General features: G+C 35.6%; 1 protein-coding gene across 2 annotated transcripts in view; it reads left to right on the top strand.

The window, feature by feature from the left end:
* Positions 1-1,603: 1,603 nt before the first annotated feature.
* The window catches only part of LOC107707753 (syntaphilin-like), a 23,499-nt gene continuing 8,775 nt past the window's right edge, over positions 1,604-16,327 (top strand). The window contains exons 1-6 of one of the 2 annotated variants that reach the window (XM_016511849.1): positions 1,604-1,623; positions 11,291-11,427; positions 12,780-12,854; positions 14,801-14,917; positions 15,559-15,666; positions 15,767-15,916. In XM_016511849.1, the coding sequence (XP_016367335.1) occupies positions 11,384-11,427; positions 12,780-12,854; positions 14,801-14,917; positions 15,559-15,666; positions 15,767-15,916 (494 nt within the window). In that variant the 5' untranslated portion in view covers positions 1,604-1,623; positions 11,291-11,383. The remainder of the gene's footprint in view (positions 1,624-11,290; positions 11,428-12,779; positions 12,855-14,800; positions 14,918-15,558; positions 15,667-15,766; positions 15,917-16,327) is intronic. The other variant, XM_016511850.1, reaches the window with a different exon arrangement.

Raw genomic sequence — 16,327 nt, 5'->3', positions numbered from 1 at the left:
AATAACTAAAATATCAACCAAAAAATGAAAACAAAAGATCAGGACTAAGAACTAAATGAATACTAAAATAAAAGCAAAAAGACAAAAACAGACCACATCCAAAAACAAGGAGCAAGACAAGAACATAGAATTACAAGAGACAAGACTAGGGCAAGACTAGAGCACAAGATCAAACAGACAGGGAGACAGGAACACATAATCAGCCACATCCACAGACAGAGACAAACACAGTGAGGGAAAGAATGACCACAAACCAGCAAAGACAATAGGGCAAGGGGCACTATAAATAGGGAGGAAAACACACGAGGAACAGGTGAGAGCAATTACACTAACAACGGACTCAATGAGGGCTAACAAGAGGGTGTGGTAATGAGGAAACCAGGAGGAGGGGCTAAAGAAGCACATGGCTGAGAAAAACAATCAACTAGGCCATGTGCTGACACAAGACAACATAGACACAAGAAACAAACACAAGACAACCAGAGTGTCAGGGCAAAACCCTGACACAGAGTGTTTTGAGATATGCACCTTCCTGTATAAATGAATACATCATTAAAATGAATACATGATAAAAATAACACATAAAATCACTGTGTTTTACATTCACTTTCCTTTACATTTTATTAGCTGATTAAACTGAAAATGGGCTGTATTTAAATGAATTTACTTTCGAGTAAGTCTTTCATTGAACACTATAGAAAAAAGCTGAAACACTGTGTATGTCAGAAGCACTAAAGAGAAAACAACAGAACTTTACATTACAAAAACTTTATATAACAAATACTTAGCATTGCATTAACACAGGCAATAATACAAAGCCTACAAGGGAAAAAATCAAGCTTGGATGATCACGTGTCTTTTTGTTAGGTGCAGTCACGTGGAAGACATACTGTCTCTTCTTGGTCACAGAAAGATTTCTTAGTTTTATTTAATTTGTGTGAACACCTTAAAGAACTATTTCTATTTGTGGCAGATCATGGACAAAACATTAATTCTGAGATCAAAGAAATAGTTTTATTTCACATTCTGTTCCAAAGTTTTCATTTCTTCTTTCTTTCTTTCTTTCTTTCTTTCTTTCTTTCTGGCTTGGGTATTTCACAATAACAACAAACAAGCTTTATCGCCACCTATCCCATAGGGAGTATCCAATCAATGAGAAGAGCCTGGAGGGCGCTGTCCGTGGTGCTGAAAGGGCGACTCTGAGTTTCTCCTTTTACTCTAATGCCCGAAGAGTGTTGGATATATAATATCTGATTAGGCGGACGTAAACCAATCTAGAGTCCCATGGGAGTGTAATGCCTGGAAAATGTGTGCTTATTATTTTTAGACTGGTGGTTATTTTAAGGGTTACCTCCATTATTGCTTCCTTCTATCTATTTAACTTCTCTCGATAATTTCTAATCGACTTTGGCATTTCCCACTTGAGTTCTTCTTCAGTAACTAAGTGCAGTGAAATTATGCAGGTTATAACCACGTTGATTTTACTTTTAAAATGTAAATACAGCCCCCAAAATTGTGTTTGGGTGGAGGGGGAGAGGTCTTAAAAGCAACACTTCTTTTAATAGCCTACATAGACCTATTTTAATAGCGGTGTAGGACAAACCAAGGACTGTGATGCGCCAGGTATAGGGTTTATATGATGTCTGAATGTACCGAGCAAAACGATATTTCACATTCGCACGCTAAATGGTGTTTATTTGCACGCCGTGTTTCGCACACATTTTGGGTTTCGGTGTTTAGATGTGCGCGCTCACAGCAGATGTTTCCCTGCAGCAAGCATGTGTGTGCATTTGCTTTTGTTTTGGTATTGCGCTTTCATGCTATTGTAATCTAGACCTGTGTTTTTATAACTTACTATTTGTCGTTCTGTAGCACTGGGAAAGGCTTTATTTCTGATTTGGTTTCAGCACGTTTTGTGCGCTGTGAGTCGTGACAGGGACAGTGTAGTTTTAGGGCCTAGGGTGCAGTATGACCTTGCATCCCTGTAAGGACTTACGGACTGCAGAGAAAGTGTGCTTAAAAGTGGATTTGTGAAGATCTGGAAAGATCATCATGTGTAGTCTTTATCACAACCAAGCAAGTTTACATTATTTTGAACATATTAAAGCAGGTTAAACTGTACAGTGTGTCATGGTGCATCACTAGTAGTAATCTCTCTGGTATTACAGTAATTATCACCTTCTCCTTTGCGCAGGATGCTATTTGTTGCATGTAGACTTGCCATTGAGGCTTGCCTTGCGGTTGTGTAATGTCACCTCCATGCTGTCAGGTCTGTCTGTCTCACCACATACACACAAGCTAGGAAAGCCAATCACACCACTTGTGGAGTTCACGTTCTAGAATAGTGGCTGAATGGCTGTCTCCATGGTGACTGCTCTACATCTTCTCAGCATGCAGGCCAATCTTCCACAGCATGTCCTTACTACATTGGTTTCAACCAAATGTGCTTCAGCTACAATGAGCACACTCAATAATATATTTCACTCCATAGGGTGAATGCAGGTAAAGTGTGACACTTAAATGTAACCTTCTCACAATACATGTCTTAAAATATCTTAAAATAGTAATAAAATATTAATATTTTAATCAATAACTAAAATAAATCGGAAGTAAAGTAGCCTATAAATATAAGCTGAAAAACTCAAAGTTATAAATGAAATAATTAACTGGCTAACCATCTAAGTAACTAAGCTGAAGTACTAAAAAAGTACTTAAAACTAAAACTGAAATAAAATAAATTACTAGTATTTAGACTCTTAACTATTAGAACTATTTAGAATTATTACTAAAAAAAAAACGGCACATAGCAAAATGACTAAATATTGAACTCAAATTAAAATTAAAAGTTTATATTGTAAATAAAATAATATTGATTCTTCGATTACTGAAAATAAGCATTAAAGGGTTAGTTCACCAAAAAAATGAAACTTAGCCTGTTATTTACTCACCCTCAAGCCATACTAGGTGTTAGGGCTGTGCGATATTGAAGAAAAATGCTATATGCGATACCTTGTTAAAAAATGCGATATTCGATATGCGATACGATATTGCTTAAAGTGTGTAAAATCAATTTCAATTATATTTTAAAATGACACTAATTTTATATCATTGTAACTTTGCTTTCCATACACTTTAAGTACTTCTTCATATACCACAGCAGAAACTATAGTCTGAGAAAGTTCAAACATGATTAAAGGCAAGTGAACAGTCAGTAAAAAAAAAGAAATACACAATTTACAAGCATAGATAAAATAAATGGTAGTATTCAGATACAGACATTTAATAATTAGGTGTAAAATAACACTGCATATGTTACGGGGTTGACAAGACGTGAGACGTGCGGATCCATCTGCAAGCTTTTATTTAAGAGACGTGGTCAGAAACAGGCAAGGGTCAGACAATGGCAACAGGTATATAGAGGGCAAGACACAAGAATAAACCTAGGGCTAGTGTGGGTCTACGATCGCGGGGTGATATGCAACAGTGTGTAGTGCGAGAGTCAATGAAAATGGAAAGGGTGACCTCTGATGGCTAGCAGACGGAGGTTCATGGACCGGATTCATGACAGCATAGTGTTCACTGTATGGATTAAATTTAGATTAATCTTTGTTATAGCTGTTTTGTTGTTTGATTAACATTAGTGACATATTCAGCAGCACTCGTGCAGCCCTACTAGGTGTATATGACTTTCTTCTTTTAGACGAATCCAATTGGAGTTATATTAAAGGGTTAGTTCACCCAAAAATGAAAATTTGCCCACAAATTACTCACCCTCAAGTCATCCTAGGTGTATATGTCTTTCTTCTTTCAGACGAATCCAGTCGGAGTTATATTAAAAATTGTCTTTGATCTTTCAAGTTGTTTCATGGCACTCAAGCGGGTGTTGCATGCATCATTCCAAAAGCACTTAATTAAAATGCGCCCATCCATAAAAAAAAAGTGTCTCACACGGCTCCGGGGGGTGAACAAAGGCCTTCTGTAGCGAATCAATGCGTAAATTGAAATCCATATTTCAAACGTAATAAACACTTCTCTCTCACTTCAACTAACTGTGGTACACGGAAGCAGTTCCGGCAGATGACGTAGGACGTATGACGGATGACGTCGGTGTTGCATGATTAGTGATGAACGCGGAGAGAGAACAAAACAAAATGCCGGTCATGAATTAGAAGTACAAACCGAGGATTTGTAAAGAAAAATGTCAGAGGATTTCGATATAAGCCAAGAGGAGACTGGTTTTACTTTGCTAAAGTAAGGAGGCTTTGCTTCCTTTGCTCCTGTAAACAAACTCGTGAGCCTAGCATATCTCAGAGGCCACGCGCGACGCATACGCCCTACGTTATCTGCCGGAACGACTTCTGCATATGACAGTCAGCGGAAGTGGGATAAAAATGTTTATTACGTTTGAAATATGGATATTTTTCTTATAAAAACACATGGATTCGCTACAGGAGGCCTTTATTCACCCCCCGGAGCCGTGTGAGGCACGTTTTATTATGGATGCGTGCACTTTATTTGACATGTTTTGGACTGTTGAACAGAAACACCCGCCCACTGCAATGATAACGCTTGGAATAGCCAGGGCAATTTTTAATATAACTCCGATTGGATTCTCTGAAAGAAGAAAGTCATATACACCTAGGATGCCTCGAGGGTGAGTAAAACACAGGCTAATTTTCATTTCTGGGTGAACTAACCCTTTAAAGGGATAATTCACCCAGAAATGAAAGTTCTGTCATAATTTACTCAACCTTCACTTGTTCCAAACCTGTATGACTTTCTTTCTTCTGTTGAACAAAAAAGAAGATATTTTGAAGACTGTTGGTAACCAAACTGTTGACGGTGGCCACCGGCTTCCAAATGCTATGACTGTCAACTGTTTGGAACGAATACAGGTTTGGAACAACTTTAGGTTGAGTAAATGATGACAGAAGTTTTTATTTTGGATGAACTATCCCTTTCAGTTAATCCTAAACTGGTGTGGAATGACATTGACGTAGGCATTTGGATCTCACTTATATCAAAACAATGGCAATGACAAATCATAAAAAAGTGTCCCACTTTACCTACATTAATTCTCTATATTGACGTTAAGTATAGTGTCACTGGATATTTGTTTAATATATATTTCTTACTATTTGTAATTGTTTGTGAGGTAAATGTAATATTGATTTATTTATAAATCTACTTTAGCTGATTGCACTGATTACTGAAATGTAGTTTATGTTTGTGACATGACAGAGCTGCTGTATTGTTTATTCACTTCAAAGCATTCATGCTGCGTTTATCCATCCACACTGGATGCATTTAGCACCATTCAATCCACTGACTGAGTGATCACTTCTCTCTTAGGACCCATGAGGAATGACATGATAAATAACTTCATAATCACTTACTTCTGATCACTTCCTAATCCATCTTTGTCTGGCTCCCATAAGATTTAGGCAAACATAAGATGGGCTTACTCATTTTTATTGAGGGTGGTACCAGATTTATTAAAGGAATAGTTCTACAAGTAAGCATTCTGATATTATTTACATATTATTTAATGTAATGATATTATTATTTAATGTAAATATACATTCTGTATTTTTTTTTTTTTTTTCATTCCAAACCTATTTTCTTTCTTCTGTAACAAAAAAAATGATTTTGATCGTTTTCATACAAATATCATAGTGACCATGACTGTTAACCTAAGGATTTGTTAATGAATTAAACTGATGAACTCAATAATGACTCAATGATTCTTGAGTTAAACGTGAATTCAGTGTTATTTTAATGTTATTTATACAATTATAGTATTCTGAAACTTTTAATTTTTATATTTTGAAAGTTTTCATTTTAATTTTAGTTAGTTTTAGTAAGCTTGATTTTGCTTTAGTCATTTTTTAATATCTATTTTGCATTTATTTTTATTTAAGTTTTAGTCGTTTTAGTACTTAAACCAAGGCAACAAAGTTTTTTGAGTTTTTCATCATGTTTATTTGATTTTATGTTAGCTTTAGGTAACACCTTATTTTAAGGTGTACTTGTTACACGTTACATGTACTTACTATTATAATAACAATTAATTATGCATAATTGCAAGCAAGTAACCCTGAGCCAAACCCTAATCCTAACCCTATCCTAGGACAGGGCGATATGGCCAAAAAAATTATCACGATAAATGTCAAATCTTTATTTCTTTCAAGTTTAAAGCCAGATTTTTGCTCCAAAGTGAACGTTGTAGAAACCAGACCATTAATTTTCCTTAACAAAATAAATATCTTAGTAGAAAAATTTATTTCTTAGTTTCTGCATGTTCTGAATGTGATATTATTTCAAATCAAGAAACAGGTTTGTGTTGCCTGATAATATTAATAATAATATTAGTTTTTTGTCTCTTATAATTGCACATTTGATAATAGTGGTAGCTTGAGTTAGGATGCAGATGTAAATTTTTGTTCATTATCAAAATCAGTAACATCTGTAAAAACTGTAGCAACCTCATTTTTATATGGTGAAATTTAATTGTTCTGAGTTTTTTTTAATTAACCATTTGCCTTCCATAGCATACATTTAGATCATGATAACAGTTAACACAGTTAAAACCACACATATAGCACACCTCAATACCATAGGAAAAATATAACTATATGATTTTTAGGTATTTGTATGAAAAACAGTAGTCTAAAAACATTAATATCAGGCTAAATGCACACATGCTATAGCTTAATCACAAAAATACTGCAGTTATATTGCATTACTCCTTTAATACATTTAATACTATGGTGCCCGGGAGGTGAAATGGTCGGTTCACTTAGTTTTGTCGTGGCCACGACATAATAACTTGTGGGAACTTGATCATATGTTGTGGCCACGAGATATTAATTCATGGGAACGTCATATTAACTCGTGGGAACTAATAATAATAATAATATACAAATATTACGGGAAAAAGACGATCGGTTAATGGACTTACAAGACTGTAGGATGGATAAAAATATTTTCTTGTAGGCCAATTTTATATTATGCACTTTATGTAACATTTATTCATGATAAACTTAACGTGGCCACGACTTCTTATGTTGAGGGAACAACATATTTTTCTCGTGGCCACGAGTTTAATGCGTAAACAAACCTGCGTGACCCATAGCAACCCGGGATTATCAAAAATGGATCAAACATTTTTATTAACATTTAAACATTTAATTTAATATTTGTATTTTATTATTATTATTATTATTATGACATTATCTTATTAGGGCTATATTTTTATATTTATTGTTATATATGCCTATTTCCCCTTTCAACTCGTGGCCACGAGAAAAATATGTTGTTCCCTCAACATAAGGATGTCGTTACCTCGACAAAATGATCTCGTGGCCACGACATAATATCACGTTCCCACGAGTTAATATGACGTTCCCTCAAATTAATATCTCGTGGCCACAACATATTATCACGTTCCCACGAATTATTATGTCGTGGCCATGACAAAACTAAGTTAACCGAACATGTCACCTCCCGGGCACCGTATAATACATGTCTACATTAATAATATAATAAAATTCAATACAAATACCCACATTTATGACACAATACCATAGTGCAGTTAGTGTTACTGTAAATGCATGGTCAATGATGGAGATTTATAGATTGAAAAGCCTTTTGACTGTATCGTTGCACACAGTGTTTCTCCTGTTTGTCAGCCCTGTTTCATCTGCCTTTAAACTAGTTAAAGCAGCGAGTCATTTGTGTTGTTCGCTAAACTCAAGCGCTTCGCACTGGATCTCACGTGACCGAGACTCGTCAGTGAGTAAACGCATCTGCTGGTAAACTCGCGCTGCTGTTATGAACCTTGAACTGAGCGGATAAACGGTCCGTGTGCCGTGATTCAAATGAGTCGCGCTCTTTCATTCCATTTTTGGCTCATGAACATTATATCGAACATTTATCGAACTCTTCATATCGTTTTATCGAGGAAAATTATATCACGATAATTATCATTATCGATTTATCGCCCAGTCCTACCCTAACCATATAGTAAGTACATGTAGTTAATTAATATTACTCAGTACTTAAATGTATAAGTACACTGTAACAAAGACACCTTAAAATAAAGTGTAACCTAACTTTATTTCAATTAATGAAATTTTTTTAATAGTTCTGTTATTAGTTAACCAGTGTTGGGCAGTAACGCATTACTTAGTAACTTGTTACTGTAATTGATTACTTTTTTAGTAACGGAGTAATTTAACGCGTTATAATTTTCAAAATAGTAATTAGAGTATAGTTACAAGCCGAGGTCTCTATACGTTACTGCCGCGCTACATTGCTGACAGAATGCAGTGTTTTATAATCTGGAGATTGTAAAAAGGATGTAGCACACGCATTGTTGAGTCAATTGCCAGTGGATTATAGACCTGCTCCCGCGAGACCCGACGCAACAGAGCACGGCGCGGGACAAGATGGGCGAGTGCTGGTGCGCCAAACCATGCACGCAGCAGCCGCTTGCTTTAGTTAAAAATAACAGTGTTCTGTGAATGTTGATGCTTTAATAACAAATATTTATCGGGAGCATGTATGCTGGGATTTCATACATTTCATGGAGAAAAAAGTAACAGTAACTAGTAATGTAACTAATTACTTTTGAAATAAAGTAATCAGAACAGTAACATGATTACTTTTAAAAGGAGTAATCAGTAATCAGTAATTTGATTACATTTTCAAAGTAACTTGCCCAACACTGTAGTTAACAATAACAATGCTAGAATAATGGCATCAATTTCAGTCTGCTCCTCATTATATGGCTCCTGACGTCTTATGGAGAATAAATTATATGGACTACTTTATAGTGCTTTTCTTTATATTTTGTTGTTGTTGTTGTTTTTGTAGCTTGACATGGTCGCTATAAAACGCTGCTATATGAAAAAGATGTGCATGAAAAAATCTAAGTTGTCAAACAGATCTTCTGTTCTGCTTCTTTGCTCTTTGCCTTTCATTACCTGCATTATATTCAAGTCATAATCTGTTTGAAAGCTGCAAGCCAGCGTGTGATATTTGGCTGTTTATGAGCAAGTGTTTCTGCATTAATATAGCTTGAATGTGGCTTGTGAGAGAGAAGAGACGTGCTGGGTCATAACAATCACTCATCTGCAGCTTTCTGCACATCTCATAGGACAGCAGCCAGAGGTCATCCAGTGCTGTAGCAGGAGCATGACACAGCAGATTTCCTCATCAAAATATAGTATCTTTATTCTTCCTTATGCAAATACAGTGTTCTTTTTCTAAGCAATTCATATTTTTAGATTTGTATTTGTACTTCCTTTCACATGGTTTCCAATAACTCCTTCTTCAGACAAGTCTGCTTAATTTATGAGCCACACACAATAGCCAAAAAAGTTCATTTTATAAGTTCATTTGATCTGAATGATCTGAATATTCATTATTTTATTTGTGTATTTGATACAAACTAGGCAGACGGTATAAAATAAGAGAGACTGAGACTGTAGTCTTCTGCATCGGTGCAAAGTTCAAACAGATAGGATAGATCTCACAGCTGCGCTCTACATTATGACTCACACTGCGTCAGAGGGAGACCACACTGTCCCGATACTGACTCAGCGACTGCACATTTTCCAAAAAAAAAAAGAAAAAAATTATTAGATCCCTGTTTATTTATTCATAATATAGTTACTTATTAATAATATAATTTTTTATTGCTTTAATGAGCTTTCATCATTGTACTTACATTTAATTTTCTTTACATTTTATTTCACTTACATTTAATTTTTCATCTAATTTATTTCTTATTTATTTCAGCTTTATTTGAGTTTTTTGTTGACAATAATAACACACCGGTCTGTTTTGTTAATTTTCATCACCCAACCAACCCCAAGTGGTTGAAAGGTCATGTCATTATGGTAAAGGATTGAGTTGCTTATTATGCGGAGCATATTGCAGTGTATCGTTGCTTATACTGAGCTGTGCCAGTTCCTTTTTAATTATTTAGATCATTAATCCCTCTTTTCCCTCAGCATGTGTCTCAGGATGCACAATGTAGCAGAAATCGCTGCTTTTTACCCTTCCTTTTCTCATTTACAAAAGAAAAAAATTATTAGATCCCTGTTTATTTATTCATAATATAGTTACTTATTAATAATATAATTTTTTATTGCTTTAATGAGCTTTCATCATTGTACTTACATTTAATTTTCTTTACATTTTATTTCACTTACATTTAATTTTTCATCTAATTTATTTCTTATTTATTTCAGCTTTATTTGAGTTTTTTGTTGACAATAATAACAGTAGTCTGAATAGTCTGTTTTGTTAATTTTCATCACCCAACCAACCCCAAGTGGTTGAAAGGTCATGTCATTATGGTAAAGGATTGAGTTGCTTATTATGCGGAGCATATTGCAGTGTATCGTTGCTTATACTGAGCTGTGCCAGTTCCTTTTTAATTATTTAGATCATTAATCCCTCTTTTCCCTCAGCATGTGTCTCAGGATGCACAATGTAGCAGAAATCGCTGCTTTTTACCCTTCCTTTTCTCATTTACTCTTTTGTCTGTTTCTCTCAAATTAAATATTCTAGCTGTATCAGGAATGAAAACTTTTTTTAAAGCTTCTGGGTAGATCTAGATCTCACTGAGTAATCTGATTGTGAAAGTTAAAGCTCTATTATTTCTGTTGTCTGGCTTCGCACCAACGCAGAGTCAAGAGACCAACCAGTCTGTGTCAGCACAATGTTAAATATATTACAGCTCCGCAAGCAATGCTGCTGCCAGGTCTGCTGAGTGTGAAGAGATCAGATAGATTCGATGAAATGGACAGATTCTTATGTTTCCTTTTGACTTTGATGGTATGATCTGCTTCACATGCACCTGTAAAAGAAAACAATGCAAAAATTATGTTGACATCTTAAAAGGACAGTTCACCTAAAAGTGAAACCTTTTGAAATCATTTATTCCTTATTCTATGGAACATGAACGGAAAAATGCATTTTCAAAACACAACATTTCAAAAAAGAGTTTCTTTTATTTTCTGCAGACCAATGAAAGTAATTTAGGTTTGGACTGACATGGAAGGTAAGCAAATGATGACAGAATTACATTTTTGGGTGAACTGTCCCTTTAATAGTATTATAGTGTGGCAACAAACCTGAAATATTTCTTTTTAGAATGTACCTCCTTAGGAAACTGCTGTTATGTAAATGAGATGAGGGTTGATACATGGTTTGATATAGAAAATCATTTCTTCAAGTCCAACTGACGACACTGTCTGTGTTCTTGTGTTTTATTCAGGCTGGCTGCAGCTGAGCTTTTCATGCTGTGCTGACAGGGAGGAAGACAGATCCAGCTGAAGAAGGAGAAAGGAAGGAGAGGACAGCTGACTCCATGTCTTCACCTTCAAATAAAAGATCTGGCTCTGGATCACGCAAGTATGGCACCTTTTGTCTCTCTTCAAGTCTTCTTTCTAACAGACATTCTTTCAAACCTGCAGCTGTGTTGGTGCTTTGCTGTAATATCTAACCCTTCTAGCTGCTGTTTAACTGTTTTAATCACAGTAAGATCTCTGCTGCAGTTTAATGACCTTTTGAGTTTCAAGTGCTTCAATAATCCTTTCTCTCTCTTTCTTCCGCTGCCGTCATTAATACATCAGCTGTTTAGCTCTTTCAGTTTCTCTCTCTGCTGTCAAGACCTTTTCACCCTACAACTGCCAGATTGTATAAAAACTTCCTGAGGGGCCAGTTTAAAAGATTTATAAGCACATTAATGTACTTGGCTATTAAGCACATACACACAAATATACACTATCGTTCAAAAGTTTGGGGTCCATATGATTAGTCTCTTATGCAAGGCTGCATTTATTTCATCAAAATACTGTAATATTGTGAACAAATATTATTACATTTTAAAATAACTGGTTTCAAAAAGTATTTTAAAAAGTAGTGTATTCCTGTGATGGCAAAGCTGAATTTTCAGCATCATTACTCCAGTCTTTAGTGTCACATGATCCTTCAGAAATCATTCAAAAACGCTGATTAGCTGCTTAAGAAATATTTCTTATGATTATCGATGTTGAAATAGTTGTGCTTAATATATTTTGGAAACTGTTATACATTTTTAAGGATTCTTTGATGAATAGAAAGTTCAAAAGAACAGCGTTTCTATGAAATAGACGTATTTAGCTAAAGATCAATTTAATGCATCATTGCTAAATAAAAGTATTAATTTGTTTAAAAATCTTAGGAAAGGCAGAAATGATTTCAAAACAAATAACAAATTGAATCAAATTATAGAAGAAACATTATTCAACAAGCACGTGGATAAAGCAGTGTTTTTAATAAGCATATTTAAAATTATGACACAATGAACGTGATTTCAAGTTCAAAAGTTTTGAATTCCTTTTATTGTGTGCATCTCAGAAATAAGATGTCAAGTGTAACTTTAAACTAAGATACAACATCATGCATATCTTCCGATTTAGACCTTCGAGTAAGATTAGCCCAAACATGCTGCTGTGCCTCACTCACTCGCATTCTTTTATTAGCATTATTTTACATGACGACTGCAGTAAAATATGTGTAATTGTATGAATCACACTTGTACAATTATACAGTGATATATAAATTAAATAGTTGCATCTAAAAATTCCACACATTTCCTGTGTAAGCCATGCCTGTGTGCAATTCTGTCTAAATACAGATAATTTTATAGTGGCAATAAGTTTTAATGGTAATATTGCAGTAGAGCCCAGCTCTGTGCCTCTGTCTCATCTCTGTTTCCTCAGATTCAACCTGCTGAAGGCCCTACAGCCTAAGCACCGCTTGCAACAAATGCTGTCATCTCCCACTGCGTCCCCTGTGTGAGACTCTGATTCCGTACCCTATAGTAGGGCATGACTGTAGTAGTCAACACTGCTGCACTGGGCATTCACACGCCAATTTCAAACCAGCCCATTACCTGCTACCACTGATGCTGATGTTGGGGATCTGAGAGGGCAGCTTACGCTGAACTCTCCGGTCTTTGACAGAGACTCAGAGGAAGAGCAAATGGATCATTTAATCATCTGTAAATCTGTTCCATGAGAAGCCATTTTGGCTGTGACTGAAATGATAATCTGTGAGATCGACAATGAATGTGATATTTTCACAGTGATTCTAATGAGTGTGTGGCAATGCAGTGCACATATTCACTACACATTACCCGACTTTCCCTCAATTAGTCCATATCACTGAAAACATAATGGACGTACCTGGTCTGTCCAACTACCCTGGCTGCTTTTCTCTTTCTCCCTTCTTTTCCTTGCTATCAGTATTGATAGCAGAGTCACTCCTCAAGCACGCTTTGTTTGTTTCGGGTCTTTCACTTTGCTTTTATTTTCTTTGCTTTGCTCTCACCTTAACCATGACTGTGGCTTGCTTTCATGGTTAGGTAGTTCAGCAAACCTTTTATAGCCCACCAACGGTGGTCCTGGTGGACAGTAGTTATAGTGGCTTGTCATTGTAAATGTGCTGTTTTGATTGGTCTATTTTTATATAACATGTTGAGCTGTTTAACTCAAGATAATTCTATTTAGACAATATTTAGAGTTATTTTAGTGTTGTTTATATACTATTATATCATTTATGAATATTTTAGATTGTATTTTTATATTTTCAGTTTTCATGTTAATGTAAGTTTTAGTCATGTTTATGTGTGCATCATTTTTATTAGTTATTATTTAAAATTATTATGTTCTGTTTAGCTTTAATAGATTTTTATTTTAGTTTTAGTAATTCAGTGGTATAAGGTTCAACTGATATAAGGTTTTTAGTGGTTGCTGCTGATATTGATATTTACTCAAAACTCACTCACAAAACTGAAATAAAAATGACCAAATATCAGTTCAATAATATCAGACTATCACTGGATTCAAAGTTATCCATCATGCCTGTAAAAACAGCACTCTGCACCACCTAAAGGAAGTGCTTTCTTTCAGCGCTGCTAACCCGATTTAATTTCCCCAAAAGAGAATGTTTCTGGGAGATTAAAGAGTCCTTGAAATCAGTTAGATAGTTAGAATCTCTTTTTCGTTTACATAAAAGGGACTTTTAATGCCAGCAAGGATGAAGGAAACAGTGTAATTCTGTCTAAAGTAATTTAGTAAGCCTTTGTATAATAAATATGTCCAGCATGATTTTTTATTCTTTCAAGTGTGGCAAAGTGGCTCTGATCCTTCCCAGCCCTGTGCTAGTGTTTCTGAGAACCAGAATTAATAAGAAGCTCCTTTTATCTTTCTCTCTGTCCTCCCCTGACTGCTGACTTAATTAATTAGTCAGACAATCTGTCAAGTAATCTGTCAGATCTGCAACCTCGTGTACAGCGTTTCATGATCTTAATGATACAAGCTTCATCTCAAGTTAATTTCAATTGGATGTTTGAAATGGACTTTAGAGTGACATCAACCCAAAGGTTGCTTACTTTAACCAAATATTATGTAAACTGCAATCAATCAAAATTGTAATATTGGGTGTATCAAACCAGGAATTTCAATGACAGATGTATACATAATTTTCAGGAAACTGGAAAAAAAATTGTGGATACAAATAGAGCATAATAAAAAGCTTACAACCCAGTCTGTATAAGTGGCAGATGATTACTTTTTTGTAGCACAACTGCTTCTACCCAGTTTCATCCCATGTTTATAAACAAGTTTACAAGAAAATGTCCACAGAAACATTCATTTGAATTTGTATGCAAAACAGGTTAAGGTGAACTTTAGGTGTGCGCGCTATCCTGTGTAATGATTCCTTTTTGTTTGTGGGTCAGTTTTGACTATTGCAGGTTTATAGAGCTAGACTACACACCCATGGAGTCAGGCATTATGGTCTCTATGAGACAGAGCAGAGGATTTCTGACACCAAAGTCCCCGGAACACCACTGTCGGTCAGCGCTCCATCATCCCTTCTGTCTCGTTCTTTTTTTTTTTCTTTCTCTTCTTTTCTTCACTTTTCTTTGTTCTCTGTGTGGCATTGTGTCAGCATGGATTCAAACTCTTCAACCACAGCACGATGTCCCTATAAAATCCAACATTTTGATTTTACTGGGGGTTTAAAGCTCGAATTGCATATGTGTGTCACAGTTGAAGATGATTTCATGTCTGTGGTGTGGAAAGTGAGCTCTCATTAGATGGCTCTGCATTCAATTTCTGCTTGTTCAGCTGCCAGTTTGTTTCTCATAATTGATTCATGATGGAAATTTATCATGATTTGTCATCTGTGCCTCAGCACATAATTCAACTGTTTGTATTACTTTGCAATTTGTGCTTGCAGTTTTATGTGAGCTGGGTGTCTTTTCTTTTTTTCATCCATAAAAGGTGTTCTCCCCCTAGTTGACTAGTTGACTGTATGTATAGAGGCATGTTAGTCAATTTGTAGTAGGCATGTTTGATTTTGTGTTTCATGGAATTGTACTTTTTGTTTGTTCATGTTAGTGTGTGTTTGTGCATTCTGTTTATTCCTCATCCTGCGTCCTCCTAAGTGGCCTTGAAGGTGACACTCTGAAATTGTGATTCTGTTATGCTACAGACGGAGTCCAGCACCTGTCAGTAACCGTGATCCCTATGGAAATGCCTCTCTCAGCAGCAGTAGCAATTCAGGGTCATGCAAGGGCAGTGACGGAAGCCCAACCCATAGGTGAGACACAACTCACCCATATACCAGTGATGCATTGCATCTTTCTCTTCTTTCTTGTTTGTTTATATGTAGTATATACCACTTTTCTCATCCATATCAGGCATCACATAAAATACACCTCCTGCAATGATAACCATGGTATCCGGCCCCCTCCACCTGAGCAATACCTTACCCCACTGCAACAGAAAGAGGTGTGTATCAGACACCTCAGAGCACGGCTCAAAGAAAGCATCGAAAGACTGCAGGACAGGTGAGGCATGAATCATTCATAAAATGAGGGCCCATGCACTAATGATCTCATCAGTCTATGAAGAAATTAGTTTTATCTTTAAGCAGCTTTGAGTGGCTGTTAATTAAAGTTATTCCTTTATTTTGGAATTGTTATGCAAATTTGCTCTTGGTTGATTTCTAGACCATGTACCAATTATCTATCAAGTCACTAACTGCTGAATATTAGCATTTAGACTGTGTAATTTGTCATTTATTTCCCTCTATTCTAAGGACTCTAATCTAAATATTTATAACTTTTCTAAACTGTTTATTTTAAAGGCAGCCTCCATTTGTCTAATAGCAAGGAAATTTTAATGTGCTTTTAAAGCTGTTTTGTGTAATGCTCTGAAGAGAGCTATTGGTCAGCATTTCCATTTATCACAATGGCAGT

The sequence above is a fragment of the Sinocyclocheilus rhinocerous genome, unplaced genomic scaffold (genome assembly GCF_001515625.1).
Source record: "Sinocyclocheilus rhinocerous isolate Xijiao unplaced genomic scaffold, SAMN03320098_v1.1 scaffold565, whole genome shotgun sequence".
Classification (NCBI taxonomy): Eukaryota; Metazoa; Chordata; class Actinopteri; order Cypriniformes; family Cyprinidae; genus Sinocyclocheilus; species Sinocyclocheilus rhinocerous.
Note: the sequence above shows the minus strand (reverse complement) of the source record. Positions and strands in the feature narration are given on the sequence as shown.